The sequence below is a fragment of the Mirounga leonina genome, unplaced genomic scaffold, assembly GCF_011800145.1.
Source record: "Mirounga leonina isolate KUSES-001 unplaced genomic scaffold, KU_Mleo_1.0 Mir_151, whole genome shotgun sequence".
In the NCBI taxonomy this organism is placed as follows: domain Eukaryota; kingdom Metazoa; phylum Chordata; class Mammalia; order Carnivora; family Phocidae; genus Mirounga; species Mirounga leonina.
In genome coordinates, this window is record NW_023270377.1 from 65,600,276 (window position 1) to 65,617,507 (window position 17,232).

The 17,232-nt window shown below is 35.9% G+C and overlaps 1 protein-coding gene across 5 annotated transcripts in view; it reads left to right on the top strand.

Annotated features, from left to right (window-relative positions):
* The window catches only part of COBLL1 (cordon-bleu WH2 repeat protein like 1), a 165,479-nt gene that overhangs the window by 111,214 nt on the left and 37,033 nt on the right, over positions 1-17,232 (top strand). For 3 of the 5 annotated variants that reach the window (XM_035007869.1, XM_035007872.1, XM_035007870.1), the window contains 5 exons: positions 6,680-6,881; positions 8,957-9,185; positions 9,990-10,028; positions 14,727-14,824; positions 14,937-15,173. In XM_035007869.1, coding sequence (XP_034863760.1) covers positions 6,680-6,881; positions 8,957-9,185; positions 9,990-10,028; positions 14,727-14,824; positions 14,937-15,173 — 805 coding nt within the window. The remainder of the gene's footprint in view (positions 1-6,679; positions 6,882-8,956; positions 9,186-9,989; positions 10,029-14,726; positions 14,825-14,936; positions 15,174-17,232) is intronic. The other 2 variants (XM_035007871.1, XM_035007873.1) reach the window with 1 other exon arrangement.

Genomic DNA, 17,232 nt, shown 5'->3' on the forward strand with positions numbered 1-17,232 from the left:
ATTATTTTATAAGAGAAAAAAAAATCTGAAAATAATAATACACAGTAGCCTCTCAAATAATAGAATAAACCCAAATTCAAAGTGATGGGGTGATATGGAGGAGGACAATACTATTTCTTATTTGATTGAAGAAGTGATGACCAAATTCAGCCAATCCTTTTCTACTTTTAATAATTTGGCTCAAGTTTTGGCTGGACTGTGGGCATGTTTTCCTGCTTTAGCAAATAGGAACACAGGCATCTTTCCTGGGTTGATTCTGGGGTAGAACCTGTTAGCCAACTGCCGTTTGGTACATCAACATGGGATAGTTATCCTCAAAACAGAATTGTTGTTTTTGCTAGAAGTAATTTGGCTTTCAGGGGGATAATTCTAAACTATACTCAGGAGATGATTTTGTTTTCTGTGGTGCAGTTTGTGACTGGCAAATCCTCAGCAGCCCCATTGCATGCAGAGCCTGCTTAAAGGTTAATGCCCTACTTTTATACTGCTAAGGCTCCTTTATGAGAGATTCAAGACCGAAATTCCCACTCTTAAAATCAGCTAGGTCAGGATCCTCTCTTCTGTGCTTTTAGTGCCAAATGCTGAGGCTTCAATGAAATACTTGAAGCATTTGAACTAGTCTGAGGTTATTTTTGGAAAAGGTCTTAACCCAACTTAATGCTTGTATCTCACCTCTGTGTAAAGATGTCTTGACTTTAGATACAACAAGGCTACTCGTCCAGTTTGTAAATTAAGAAAAAACAGCTTTCATGGCTGTGTGTGTGTGTGTGTGTGTGTGTTTAAAGCATATGAATCTCTTTTCAGTGACTTTGCCTTTTCATATATCCAATACCACGCAGAGAACTCATATATATAGAGTTGTGTGTGTGTATTGTTGTATATTGTCTGCTATGTGTTTGAGATACCAGAATTAAGAGATGAATAATCACTGGTTCCTATAATATCCTCATTCAGTGATACTGACCTCACTGTGTACAGACATTGTATACATTGTATTAGGTCCTGGGAATAAACATTGCTAAGAGCTGGTCCTGCAAGAAAGGAGTTCATATCTGGGTATAAATGGAGCCCAGGTAACATCTTGAGGCCCCTCTTTTCCCTCAGGTCTAGATAAGATTGGCCTGACCCCTGTTCTAGATCTTGTGGAAAGTTCAGTTTCCTTTATATTATTGTAAATTCCCATTTACAATATTATGTTAATGTTCTTGGAGCCTCCTCTGGCTCTGACATTTTTTTTTTTTTTTTTTTAAGATTTTATTTATTTGAGAGAGAGAGAGTGAGAGACAGAGAGCATGAGAGGGAGGAGGGTCAGAGGGAGAAGCAGACTCCCTGCCGAGCAGGGAGCCCGATGCGGGACTCGATCCCGGGACTCCAGGATCATGACCTGAGCCGAAGGCAGTCGCTTAACCAACTGAGCCACCAGGCGCCCTGATTTTTTTTTTTTTTTTTTAAGATTTTATTTATTTGACATAGAGCAGGGGGAGCGGCAGGCAGAGGGAGAGGGAGAAGCAGACTCCCCGCTGAGCAGGAAGCCCGATGCGGGGCTCGATCCCGGGACTCCAGGATCATGACCTGAGCCGAAGGCAGACACTTAACCGACTGAGCCACCCAGGCGCCCTGGCTCCTTTATGGTTTCTTACTTTTTAGTCTCTACCTTACGAAATTTCCTTTCTTTTCTTGATTTAACACCTCCCCCTGAAGCTACCAGGACCTTAGTGATGGTCTATGGGTCACCAGGGAAAGGTGAGTAAGGGTATCACATAGCAAACCATTTAAATTAGCAGTTTAGGACTCCTGTTGGGTCCTTTCAGCAGCCCTCCCACGTTCTAGTGTTCCTGTAGTCCTGGCCTCTTCCTACTGCTTAGCTCCTTTTTCTGTTTCTGTGTCTTCTTACCCTTTTCTTCTGGCATTGGCTTTAATCCTATCAGCACCTCATAAAATAATCTGAAATCTGACTGAGTCCCTATCTCCCCCCAAATTTTTGCAATAGGTTTGTAACTGCTCCCCCAGACTATTCTGAATATAACAACAGCAACAAAAGAAAATTATCCTTTAAGCCACACTAAAATAAATAAATAAATACAGACAGACAGTGGCTTCTTAAATCATGTATAACCCCTATTATTTACATTTGCTTTTTAGTTTTACTTTAAAAATAAAACATGCCTTTTTCTCAAGTCAAAAAATGAATACAACAATCAGCATATAATCCTTTTAGATGTAAAGTAGACCCCATTGCTCCTCAGAACTCCAGTGGTTTTCTCTCTCACTTGGTAAAATCCCAAGTCACTCCGGTTTCAGTCTACCACTTTCACCCCAGCAGACTGCTTCCTATTTTCCCTTAAACATGTAGAGCCCACTACTGCCTCAGGTCCTTTGCAACTTGTCGACTCTGCCTGGAATGTTCTTATTCCAGTTAACCCATTCCATTCAGCCCTCTGTTCTAATGTCATTTTTTTTTTTTCCACTTAGAACATTTCCTAACCTCCTTTGTTATCTTATTTTTCGTCATAGCATTTATCATTGTCTGATATACTCTATATTTTACTTGTTTCTGTATCCTCTTTTGATCGCAGGTTGGGAAACTGTAGCATGTGCATGAGAATTGGCTGGAATGCTTGTCAAAGCGCATACTGATGTGGCCCACTCTCAGAGTTTCTGATTCAGTGATTGGACTAGGGCTTGAGAATTTGTATTTCAACAAGGTCCTAGAGATGCTGATGTTGCTGCTCCATGAAACACAGTTTTAGAAACCAATGTACCAGAACTACTCTGGCCAATATGGTGGCCACTTACTACATGGGGTTATTTAAATTGAGTTTAAATGAAAAATTCAGTTTGTCAGTCCACTTTGTCAATGTATTTCAAGTGCCTAATAGCCACCTGTGGTGAGGTGGCCACTGTATCAGCCCAGATATGGAAAATTTACATATTGCAGAACAATTAAACAGCCCTGCTCTAGAACGTAATAAACTATATAGAGATGGATTCCTATTCTGCCACCCGCCCCCCAGAGTAATATCCCAGTATTTATGTATCTGTCCACTTAGCATTTACTTTAGTGTAAGGCGTAAGATGGATACATAAATTTTATTTATCAGATGGCTAGTCAGTTTTTCATACCCTTTGTTGAAAATTCAATTCCTTTTTTTTTTTTTTAAAGATTTTTTATTTAGGGGCGCCTGGGTGGCTCAGTTGGTTGAGCGACTGCCTTCGGCTCAGGTCATGATCCCAGGGTCCTGGGATCGAGCCCCGCATGGGGCTCCCTGCTCCGTGGGAAGCCTGCTTCTCCCTCTCCCACTCCCCCTGCTTGTGTTCCCTCTCTCGCTGTGTCTCTCTCTGTCAAATAAATAAATAAAAAAATCTTAAAAAAAAAAAAAAAAGATTATTTATTTATTTATTTGAGAGAGAGAGCACATGAGAGGGGGGAGGGTCAGAGGGAGAAGCAGACTCCCCGCCGAGCAGGGAGCCCCATGCGGGACTCGATCCTGGGACTCCAGGATCATGACCTGAGCCGAAGGCAGTCGCTCAACCAACTGAGCCACCCAGGTGCCCCGAAAATTCAATTCTTTCCCCAGAAATTTGGGATAACTTTATCATATGTAGTATTAAATTCCCATCTGCATTTATAGAACTTTCTGGTCTGTTGGATTTGTCTGTCGGGATATAGGAATATTTTCAAGAGAGAATTGGCTTCTGGAATTATTAAACAAAGAATTAAACAGAATTATAGAATGAATCAAAGAATAAAGTCATAAACCAGTTCTATGATTTTTAGTTGATGCTTAAAGAGACATTTTTATTAGAAAATATTTAGGTGGTGTTGAATTCAAAAGGCATGATGTAGGTCTATCAGCATGCAGCCTTTTTGCCATGAAGTCTGATATTGTATGCAAAGATTATAGATGACCAAACTGACTGAAGGAATAGGCCATTATTATAATATTGTTGGCCCATTATGCACTTCTTTTATTAAGTCAGAAAACTAATGTCACAGATAAAAATACAATACTGCATTAAGACATATCAAAAAGGTTAAATAAGTGTATATAAAGAGTGTTAAATTCTTACCTTTTAAAAATGGAAAATATCTTTTTCCTTAGATGTTTATATTTTTGTACATAGGGAGATGAAAAATGGTAGCACTAATAAATATTTTTATCTTGTTAACTTGTGTTTTTCTGGCAGAGATTCTAAAGAATGTACATTTAAGAAGTAAAAGATGTTTAGAGTATAAGCGTTAGTGGTTTTTACATTTATTACTTGGCACATTTATATGTGTAGAGAGAAATACAGTCTGAACATATTACCATTTATTCATAGTTGTATTTACCTAGACATTACCTAATCTTTTTTAACTTTATTTACTATCAGAGAAAGGTGGTACCATTTCCAAGTCAAGAATTTGTATGTAGCATCAAATTTTTAAAAATTTTTATTTTTTGTTACCAAAAAATAAACTTGAATAATACCATTATGCTAGTCTTGATGTGGATGAAATTTAGTATCTATTACTCAATGCCAAAATTTGGGCGATTATAGACAAATTTACATATGAGCATACTAAGTAGCTCAAGAGGACATAAAACTTGTAAATTATTATTGTGGAAGCATCTAATAACGATATAGGGAACATATTTTGAGGACTGAAACATATTCCAGAGAACATTTTTTTTTTTAACTGAGGCACTTAGGTTTTTATTATTTTTCTTGATATATGTATAGTGGGGTGCTACTTTTTTTTTTTTTAAAGATTTTATTTATTTATTTGAGAGAGAGAGAATGAGAGACAGAGACCACGAGAGGGAAGAGGGCAGAGGGAGAAGCAGACCCCCTGCTGAGCAGGGAGCCCGATGCGGGACTCGATCCCAGGACTCCAGGATCATGACCTGAGCCGAAGGCAGTCGCTTAACCAACTGAGCCACCCAGGTGCCCTAGTGGGGTGCTACTTGTAGGTGGGAGAGGAGAAGAGATGTTAAGGGATGGGCAACAGCCACAGAATTCGAGGGTGAGGTAGGTGGGTGAACACAGGCGATGGTTTGAGGATCCATGTAAAGTGTTATTTAACCTCAAGGCCACACAATGTCAGACAACTAACCCTCTTCCAGGAGGAGACTGCCTCTGTGGAAAAGCTAAACCAGAGAGGCTACAGATCAGGGAACTCCACTTAAGAAAGTAGGGATGAGGTGCATATGAAAACAGATGTACTAAATTAAAAATACCATACTGAATGGTGAGATTCCTATCCTCATTTCCCTGTCAAGTTCCTGAAAGCCAGTAGCTAGGTTCATATTATGTAGTCAAGAAACTGGAGAATTTTTTACCGACATTTATATTTCCCCATGGGAAAAAAAAAAACTGGCCACCTGATTACCATCAAATGAAGCCCATCAACCTATACCTTAATTCATGAAAATAGGACTTTTACAGAGTATTTTAGTGCCTCGGTCTTGAATATGAACTAACAGCTTAAGATCACCAGACATTTGAGGAAAGCACATACCACAGAATATTTTTTAGTGTTCTTTTCTTAAGGGCTAACAATTAAGAAAGACTCAGAGACCACATTGTTCTGTTGTGGGTGTGAATGGAATTTAACACTTAATCACTCTTTGATATTATACATTTACTTGGTTACTTTTTAATTGTCGGAGCACAAATGCCCATAATGTTTTTCTGTCAAGGACCAGATAGTAAATATGTTAGGCTTTGTGGACCATTCAGTTTTCATCACATCTACTCAAATCTGCTGTTGTAACACACAAGCAGCCCTAGATAGTATGTAAACAAATGAGCATGGTTGTGTTCCAATAAAACTATTTACAAAATATAAGCCATGGGCCCACTTTGACCTGCAGATTGTAGTTTGCTGACACTTGGCCTAGTCTATCTAGTAGTGTAGATCTCTGAGAGCATAACACTTTATTGTGTCTCCAAGGGCCTAGAAAATATTAAATGTCCTTTGAATGAATTAAGAAATCTATACTTTTCTTGAGAATTTTGTGGGCTTCCTTCTGTAGATACTCACTGTGCTTTCTAAAGCCCAAAGAGTGGTGGTAGTTCGTTTGTTTGTTCTTTTTTTTTTTTTTTTAACACCCAAAGCAGTGCTTGATCTCATGACACCAAGATCAAGAGTCCCATGCTCTACAGACTGAGCCAGCCATATGCTCCGGGGTGGTGGTGGTTCTTAATGCTTCATTTTTATGCGATCTTTGGAATATAACCAGTTTATAAGCCAAAGACTGCTGGTATTCAAAATATTGTAAAGGAGAGCATTTGCTGAACTAAGTGCTCTTGGGTAAGGAAAGGACTTTTCTTAAAATTTATAATAATAGGATGACAACTTGGCAGATAAAAAATACAGATAATTATTAAACCAACACTAGGATCTAAGCTGTTTGAATACCAGTCAGGACTTTTTAACTATTATAATTCTGTCCACTTAGTTAGATACTTGGAGTCCAGGGCCCAGGCTACCATGTATATATCTCCTCCTGCAGTGGGGGAAAAAATGATCTTGTAGCTAGATTTTTAAGTTACTTTCACACATACTATTTTATAGCCTTGTTTTATCTGCTGAAAACAAAAAGGCCCTAAGAAAAAAGCTAAGAACAATAACTTTAAACTTAATGAAATTGTTTTATGGACTTTTATGATCAGTATTACTTCTGTTTTACAGTAAACCTATGATGGACTTGTTGATATTCCTCTGTGCACAGTATCACTTAAATCCATCCAGTTACACAATTGATCTGCAGTCATCTGAAAATAACCCCATTAAATTTAAGCCAAACACACCAATAGGAATGTTGGAGGTGGAGAAAGTCATTTTAAAGCCAAAAATTTTGGATAAGAAAAAGCCTACGCCTATAATACCAGAGGTAAGAATGTCACTGTGATTTTGATGTCTTCTGGCAAAAATACTAAATTGATTTTTCAGTCATTATCTGCAGCTTATATTTATTTCAAATGAAATAAAAATGGACTTTCCTGGTTAAATTTGATGTGAACATGGCTATTTTGCTTGCCTTGGCCACTTTGTTTAGGATTCATTTGGTTATCAGTCTTTGGATTAACTAGAATTTGGGGAATACTTTTGATTTTAGACACTCTAAAGTGATCTATAGGACCATATCAGAATCTGACAATTTAAATGATCTACATTTTAACTTACTCTTTTAAAAAGTTTTTTTTTAAAAGATTTATTTATTAGAGAGCATGAGTGCACAAGTTGGGGCAGGGGGAGAGGGAGAGAGAGAGAGAGAGGGAGAGAAGCAGACTCTTCACTAACAGCAGAGCCTTATGTGGGGCTCGATCTCACGATCCTGAGATATGACCTAGCCAAAATCAAGAATCATACACTTAACCAACTGAGCTGCTCAGGTGCCCCAGAAAGATTTTTTATTTAGAGGAAGGTTTTAGAATCTTTTAATGAGAATTTATTTAAGAATTTATTAAAATATTTTTTGGCTTCTCTATACTTGGTAAGTGGTGGTTCTAACTTATTCTAAATTGTTAATTCAAGCTATATAATGACTCAGTTTTCTATAATATATGAATTAAGCAAAAAATATTTTTTTCAAAAATTTTTAACCACAATCATTCTAATATCAATTATTTATAAACTTGTTCTGTTTCTATAAGCTATAGAGGTAGAATTTTATGGGTTTCAAGAAATATTTTTTCAGGGCGCCTGGGTGGCTCAGTCGTTAAGCATCTGCCTTCGACTCAGGTCATATCCCAGGGTCCTGGGATCGAGGCCCACATCGGGCTCCCTGCTCAGTGGGAAGCCTGCTTCTTCCTCTCCCACTCTGCCTGCTTGTGTTCCCTCTCTTGCTGTCTCTCCCTGTCAAATAAATAAAAATAAATAAATCTTTAAAAAAAAAAAAAAGAAGTATTTTTTCATTAGGAATGTCAACTTTTTTAACTTCAGGAAATATATAAAGGCCAGTATATTAAATTAATAGTTTATTTACATGGCTTGAGGGTATATATTCTCATATTTCCTTCATATTGTTATGCAGCTTTTTATAAAGTTAAGAATTCTTATCTACAAAATACTGATATTAAGAATTAATTAGGATATTGGGCTATTACCCATCTAGGTACATATGTACCTAGGTGGCAGTAGTATTTATTTTACAGCATGGGATTATACATGGTGTTTTAGTTTAATGAATACATGTTAAGCTTTAAGGATCTGCACACTGTAGATTTCGCTTAGCATGGTAACATGTTTCTAAGTTCCATTTGTATATAAGAGTTAATTACATTAAAATGATATGTTTAAAATCCTCTCAATAATTTTAATTAGTACTAGATATCTAAATCAGGGTTATCTTAATAGTCTTTACTAATATATTAAAATTAGCCAAAGTATTGTCAAATAATAGAGACAATAGGTAATCACAATAGCTAATGTTTATTTGTTGATAGTTTACTATGTGCCAGACACTATGCTAAGTTTTTTTATATGGGTTATCTCATTTATCTTCTTTTCAACAGAGAGAAGCACAAAAATTTTATATTTTAACCAAAATACTCTTTTTTTCATCGAGACAACAAACCATTAGATAAATATTTCTCAACTGAAGCATAAAATAGAACATGTATAACTCTGTATTATTATGGGCATTTGCTCATTTTATAGTAAATATTTTAAGGAACAAACAGAAATATCAGTAGTATCAGATATGAGGCTTTTATGTTCCCTTTTAGATTTAAAATCTAATACCTTACAGGGATTATGGATTTAATCTAGATTATTTAATCAAATTATTTCATATTCTTAGAAATAATGAAAGAATATGCTTCAGGAAAGAAAAATAATAATTTCACACCAAAATAGAAAAATACTGTTTATTGTATGACTGTATAATTGTAGATTGATCTCTTATTGTAGAAGGTTTTAGTAAATAAATTATGGTAATAACTATGGTTTTAATCTGTGTTTCAGAAAACTGTGAGAGTAGTGATCAATTTTAAGAAAACACAGAAGACAATAGTGAGAGTTAGCCCTCATGCACCACTCCAAGAACTTGCCCCCATTATATGCAGCAAATGTGAGTTTGATCCACTGCATACACTGTTGTTGAAGGATTATCTATCTCAGGAGCCCCTTGATTTGACAAAATCTCTTAACGACCTGGGACTAAGAGAATTATATGCCATGGATGTCAGCAGAGGTAAGTAAGACTTTTTGTTTTATTCATTTGACAGGATGTGCATATAAAAGCATGTATTGTATTTATGTGTAGGGTTTCTGAAGTTCATAATGGTGAGTTAATGGATCCTATAAATAGAAGTCAATACGTGTCATTGAGAATAAGAGGCAATGAAATGTAATAAAATTCAACTTGATTTCAGTTTTTGAAATTAGAATAAAAACTTGTCTTTCTTAGTTGTCATTCACTTTTTACACTTTTCCATCAATCTATGAATATTTTTGGTGGGATTTAACTTAATTCTTTGAGGCTGTAAGATTTAAACAGAAAATAAAGATTTACATTTAAATTCATTGTTGTTTTAATCAAGTGTGAATTACTGTAGACTCACCATGGTTTTGTCTGAGTCTTAATTGTCATTCAAATTTCTAAGTTTCTTGACAAATTTTTTTCTAGGTTCACCCAAAATCAACTAGCTTATAAAATAAATCTAACTCTAAAAATTTTTAAATAAAAATAGCTTGCAGTATTAATCTATAGAAATAACTGAGTGTATTAAAATTTGGAGATCTTAGATAATGTTTGTTTCAATTCTAATTAGACAACTGCAAGCTTATTTATTCAGTATGAATCTGTTTTATTAGAAAAAAGGTTTAGTGAAGGATTACTTACTACATCCTTTGTGCATTGAGCCCTTCAAACTTTATCCTGAAATTGTGGATTTATATAATCCATAGACAGCTATTTCAACTCAGTGATGTTTTATACTTGAATAAACATCATCTTTACAGTCAATTTACCCTCTTTTACCCCCTCCTTCTGTAGCCACTTCTGTTACTGCCTTCAATAAATCATCTTTACAAGGTAAGACATATGAATCAGTAGAAAAAATTGTAACATGAAATTTCTACTTTTATTGGATAAATTGAAAATAAGCTTCTAATTTTACCTGTTTTCTTAACATTACTAATGTGTACATTCTGTAAGAAAACCTTCGGCTTTTATTTCCTGAAAAATAATTTATAAGCCCTCCCTCTTGATTTCTGAAATTAATACAGTAATAATATTTCAATAATTGATTAAAAATATCATCCTAAGAATGTGAAAAACATTTTTTTAAAGATTTATTTATTAGAGAGAGAGCATGAGCAGAGGGAAGAGGCACAGGGAGAGGGAGAAGCAGGCTCCCCGCTGAGCAGGGACCCTGGTGTGGGGCTTGATCCCAGGACCCTGGGATCATGACCTGAGCTGAAGGTAGATGTTTAACTGACTGAGCCACCCAGGCGCCCAAGAAACATATTTTTGACTCTCAGACAAGAAAAAATGATTTTGCTGGGTTCTTTAAGTATAGTTCCTGATAGTTTGGTGGTACCATGGAAGGATCTCAGATTATTTACATTGTACAGTTATTCAGAGTAATCAGGGTATATTCATCATAGGAAATTATTGCAGCGTTAAATTGTGAATATTTTATAATAACATGGAAAATGCTTATGCTAGCTTTTAAACCATTTAAGTGTGTTTAATACAGTATGTAAAAAAATTTTTACATAAAATTTCTGAAAGGAAGTACATAAAAAATTTTAATACTGGTTACCTTGGGTGGTAGGGCTGTGGATGACTTTTTTCATCCTTTTTTTCTTTATATTACAGAACTTTATAATGGGAATTTAACTTTATTAAAAATTAGCCAATAATAATAAAGTCTGGAAGCCTTTTTCCTCCATTAAAAAGGGATAAGCTCAGATAATTGATTACTATAATAATTACCACTCTACTAAAAAAAAAACAATAAACTATACACATTATGTGTTATTGGAATCTTCTTTCTTTACCACTGCCAATTTTCCCATAACACAATAAGTCTATATGAGTAATAGTGTGATTATTTATTATTAGTGGCTTGATTCATGAAGACTAGGTTAATCAAAGGAGCTGGAAATTGTTATGTTCATAAAGCATATACTGGCTAATAATCAGAAGATAGATGTTTTAATTCTGAAACTGCATTAGCTGTCAAACTCATTTAGCAAGCCGATAGGACAAATAGCTTTTTATCTGTCTGCATCACACTTTCCACTTCTATAATAACAGATTGGAAAAAGTGGTCTCTGTGCTTTTTTTCCAGTAGCAACATCCTGGCACTTGTACTTGGCTTTTGCTCCTACCATTGCCATTCTCTATATACATTACTCAAAGCAATTTCCATAATCTTATTGGCCTCATTTTGAAGGTGTTGAATGCATTGGTTTGTAATAACCCTTCCAGCCAAGAAAGTATGTATTTATTTAGAGTACTAAATGTTGTGATGTAACCTTACGAGATTGGATAAGAAAATTAAGAAAGCTCCTTTTACGGTGTCAAAATCTACAAGATCAATCCAAATGCTGTAAATGCCCCTGCCTCCTTATTTTGTCTAATATTATCAGAAGTCTTAGTACTTTGTATGCAGTTACTTATAGCCTCTCTTCTGGAAACAGGAAACTATAAATTTGAGTTGTTTTCTAGTAAGCTCAAGCCCTTGTGTTTCTTAGTGTTTAACTCTGACTTCTGGTGATCTCTGCCATAGAGCTGTAAGTGACTTAGCTTAACTAGTATGGAGGATGACAGGGTGCCTGGAAATTGCTTTACCAAAAATAACTTTGCTTATATGTATTGCACTGTACTACCATGTGAAATACCTACATTCAGTTAGTCTTCATCTTAAAATGAAATAACATTTCTTAAAAAAAAAAAAGGAAAAGCCAAAGGTATTATATATCATCGATGAGTAGATATTATATTGAATTTTACCACTTAATGCCTGTGTGTCTTGGTGCAAGTTATTTAAACTGTGGTCACCAGGGCTTCAGGTGTATAATGGGACAATACTGTCTGCTTCCATTTCTTTACATTCCCTAACTTAGAAAAAGGACTCAGAATGATAACTTGTGATAATTTCTGATAATCCTCTTTGGATTGTTCTAGGAAAGAAATTAGGCATGTGAAAAAATCTGTAACCATAAAGTGCTATCCACATGTTCATCATTAGTTAGTATTGTCAGTAAACTCATTGTACAGAATGCATACTGCTTATATAAAATTTAAAGCATCAGATTTATGAAGTTTTAATTTGTGAAATATTCTTCTTTATCGTGTTATTGAGGCATATTGCATTGATATACTTACTGGCATTAACAATCTTTGCTTTCCTGGAGGAGCCCCTATTTTGTCATAATTTATTTAATTTTTAAACATTTTTTTAAACAAAAAGACTGTACATGCAGTCCTAAAAAAGGGGTATATATTTAAGATTTAAATGTATTTAAGACCATACATTTACCTCTAAGTGCTGCTTTAAACATATCCCATAAATTTCAATATACAGTACTTTGTTTCCAATATCACTGAAATTATATTGTGATTTATATAAAACACATATATGCTCTTTAGTAGAAATGTTTTCAAAATTGATATATTGAATGATATATCCTTGTTTCTCCTTGTTTCCCCACTCCTTGTTTCTCTCTTTTTTTTAAAATTTGTATTTCATTTGTTGAAGAAACTGGGTCTTTTATCTTACTGTATTTCCCACATTCAGAATTTTGTGGATTGCATCCTGTGGTGCCATTTAATATGTTTCTCGATTGTCTCTATTTCTTGTAAATTGATTGTTGAATCTAGAGACTTGATCAGATTTGGGTGAGATATTTTCAGCAAGAATACTTCATAGGTGGTATTATATATTTCCATTAGCAGCCATGTAATAGCAAGTTATATTTATATATGTATGTATGTACATATCTCTGCACCCAATGTGGGGCTCAAACTCATGACCACAAGATCAAGAGTTGCTTGCCCTACCAACTGAGCCAGCCATGCACCCCACAAGTTATCTTTTTTGATGTTAGCTATCAATAATATTTGCCTGGATCTTGATTAGGAGTTGGAAAATAATCATTATCTGCAAATATGCCTTTAATTATAAATTGAGATATTTCAGAAACAGCAAATTTCCCCATTCAGCTACTTGTCTACCTAGGTAGAATTCATTCAGAAGAGGCAGGAAAAAAGTGTGATTCTTTTCCTTCATCAGTATTTATTTATTTATATAGAGAATTTTTTTAAAGATTTTATTTATTTATGTATTTTAGAGAGAGTGAGTGTGGGTGGGTGGGGGAGGGGCAGATGGGCGAGGGAGACCATCTGAAGCAGACTCCCTGCTGAGTGCAGAGCCCAATGGTGGGCTCGATTTGGGGCTTGATCTCAGGACCCTGAGACCCAAAACCAAGAGTCAGACGCTTAATGGATTCAGCCACCCAGGCGACCCCCTTCCTCAGTTTTTAAAATAACAGACTGGTTCATTAGCAGTACATAGAGGTAAACAGTAAGGGTCAGTTATTTTTTCAGCATCACTACAAGTCATGGAATTAAACATATGCAAAATGTTTCCATTTATTAAATAGTTCTATGATGCCCAAACTCTCCTGAGCTTGGCCAGTAAAAACCATATCTGATTGATTCCTGTGCCCTTTTAAAATGATCCCAGTGGACTCTGATTTCTTTCTCTCTGCTATAATTTGATATTCCAGACTCATCTTTACAGTCCTTGGTGTGGACAAAGAATCAGCCATTCTTACGCAATCGTGGTCCCTTTTTAGTGGGAAAAGGTGTTTAGAGACCATCTGGGCCAGGGCTACTCAGCACCACTGGACTTGTCATTGTTTGTAGGCCTTTTCAGTTGACATTAGGAAATACTTTTTGGAAAATAGAATGTTAATATGTAATCATGAGGTTGACATTTGCCATTCTGATTAAAATGTGGTTTCTTAACTTTGACACTATTGACATTTGGGCTTGAATGATCCTTTTTTGTTGGGGGGCTATCTTGTGCATTGTATTGTGTTCAGCATCATCACCGGCCTCTACCCAGTAGATGCTGGTAGCACATTCTCCTGCCCTACCCCTAGTTGTGACAATCAGAATTGTCCCCAGACATTGTCCAGTGTTCTCCGGAATGGGGGTGGGGCAAGATTGCCACCTAGTTGGGAAACATCGTATTGAAGAAATAATCTTTTGGAAACACTTAATAAAGTACTAAGTAATTATAGTGAATCATGCTTTAGAGAATAAAATATTTCATAATTGTTTAGCTCTGTGACAAAATAAAAATTCAAAATAAAGGGACAAACTGTTGATAGCTTCATATCTCATTTAATTCAAAGTGTCCATTTTACTTCTGAAATGTTGGTAATTATGGATAGAACAGACCCTGAGTCACAAAGAATTGAGTTTCTGTCCTATCTCTGTCATTGCTTGATTGTTGGCCCCAAGTATGTATATTTGTTTCTTTAATCTTCAGATTGCTCTGCTGTGAAATAGGAACAATAATACTAAACTTCCTTGTTGCTTTGAGAATTAAATAAGATATAAGATGCCTAGCGGAGTGCATGGTTCATAGTAGACCATAATTAGTAGCTTTCATCATTGTATAAATTTTTCAAGGGAAAGAAACTGAGGGAAAACTTGGAGGTAAATCTACAATTCCATGTACAAAAGTAAGAGGCTTTTCTTCTATTTTAGAATCCTGCCAAGTATCACAAAACCTAGACATTATGAAGGAGAAGGAAAATAAAGGGTTTTTCAGCTTTTTTCAGCGCAGTAAGAAAAAGCGGGAACAGGTGAGTATTTTTTTATGTAATATTTTATAAGATTCTTCTCATCTGTTTTTAATTGCATGTGCTTTTTTATCTTGAAATGACCTCTAGGTTTTGCCTTTTCATTCTTTATTAGACTGCAAGTGCCCCTGCAACTCCTCTAGTAAATAAGCATCGCCCAACTTTTACAAGGTCCAATACCATTTCCAAGCCATATATTTCAAACACCCTGCCATCGGATGCACCCAAGAAGAGGCGGGCCCCGCTGCCTCCAATGCCAGGGTCTCAGAGCGCCCCCCGGGACCTTGCTCACATCCAGGAGAGGCCAGCTTCTTGTGTAGTGAAATCCTTGAGTGTGGACGAAACAGAGAAGGTACATAATTGTGTTTCGTTTTGTGTTTTTAGGATGGGGCAGAGGACCATCTATTTTTCCTCTTGGCCTTTTCCACATAGACTGCTAATAAGATTAGTAACAGTCACTAATATGTAATAAGATGAATAACTTGTTATTGATAACATTGGCACTGGGAAGAGATTACATATGTATGGTTCTGTGATGCAGTAAAGAATAAATGTGTCAATTTTAAGTAACTTTTATCTTCAAGCAAATAAATCACCCATAAACCTTAAAGTCCTGGCTTACTAAGGCCCAACCAGAGGTGCTTGCTTGATGCATGTATTGGGAATGCAAATACTCAATTTTGAACTTTTTTTTTCATGGCACCAAAGTCTTTATGTTGCATTCATGGGTTTTTAACTAGATGTATCTTCTTGACCTGACTCTGGGATTCTCACAGGGAAATCCGGGTGTCTTGTTGATACATAGACACTCTATAGTTTAAAAAAAAAAAAAAGTGTTTATATAGAATATATTGCAGTTACTTTTATATACTCTTATGTTCAAAGCAGGGTTCTGGGTATGTCTTTTCCCCATACTGACTTACTATTGCTTCTGTGTACTACCACATTTCCCTGGAGTATGTTGTTTTGTGGAAATCCATTTGCAAACTACTTTTCATGCCTATAAAATGTGTACATTCTTTGCTTTTTTCATGTGGACGATAAATGAAGTTTTAAGTAAATGTGATTAAACATGAGACTATATATTTTGTTGCTTGTAATCAGACAAATTATTCAAGTAACTTTGAGAGCAAATTTTACTTTGAGATATTTGAGACACTGAGAAGTTTTCTTGTATCTACTTGAAGGGTTTTTATTTCCCATTGGAAGTTCAGTAAACTAAATGCTTAAGTAAACTAATGCCTCCCAACCAACTAATAAACATTTCTTTGTTTTCTTAACTTTAAATATTTTTAACTATAGTTGGTTTTTTTTTTTTTTTTAAGATTTTATGTATTTATTTGACAGACAGCTAGAGAGGGAACACAAGCAGGGGGAGTGGGAGAGGGAGAAGCAGGCTCCCCGCCGAGCAGGGAGCCCAATGCAGGGCCTGATCCTAGGACCCTGGGATCATGATCTGAGCCGAAGGCAGACGCTTAACGACTGAGCCACCCAGGCACCCCTTAACTATAGTTTTTAATTGTAGTTTATAAACTATCATATATGCCTTTAGAAAGTAAATAGCAAGGTGGCTGGGTGGCTCAGTAAGTTAAGTGTCTGCCTTCTCAGGCTCCCGGCTCAGCAGAGAGTCTGCTTCTTCCTCTGCTTGCCCCCCGTGCCCCCCCATGCTCATGCTGTCTCTCTCTCTCGTTTGCTCACTCTTGCACACTCTCTGTCTCAAATAAAATCTTAAAAAAAGAAAATAGCAACCAGGGTAGAAATGAACAAAAAAATGCTTAAACTCAGTAGTTATTTGAAAAATCATCTATTAAGCTGTCTTCTTATAGAAATAAAATTTTCTTGTCTAATGTCCCTGGTATAAAGTCTCACCTTAAAAATCAGGAGGATAGTTATATTTTCAAATGATAGAATCATTTGCTACAAAGTTTTCCAAAGTAACTACTTGGTAGTTGGGTGAAGTGTTACAAAAGAGGCGATTCTTGGATTTAGTATTAACATCTGTGTGGGAGTACCTTAGGCAACAGGAACCATGTTCAAAGACACGGGAATGTGAAGACTATGGCATGCCTGGGCATGAATAAGAATCAGAGACTGAAATTGAATGAGATAAGCAGAGGCCAAGTCAGGGTCTCCAAAGACTTCATTTTGTGGGTTTAACTCCTTTGCATTTCTTCATAGTAAGTCATTTAAAAGGTAGCACTTTCAGGATTGTTTTAAATTTTTAATTACCAAAGTCTGTCTTTATGTAGAAATAAATCTTAGCTCCTGGTCACAAATTTTTATTCCCGGTGACCTCATGCATTCTAGTAAACTTCCTCTGTGCTTGGACCTGAAGAGGTCTACATTGTCCAATAAATAGTCTGCTTCTTAAAATTCTAGACTGTGTTTCCAGTGGCCTCACCAAAAGCCAT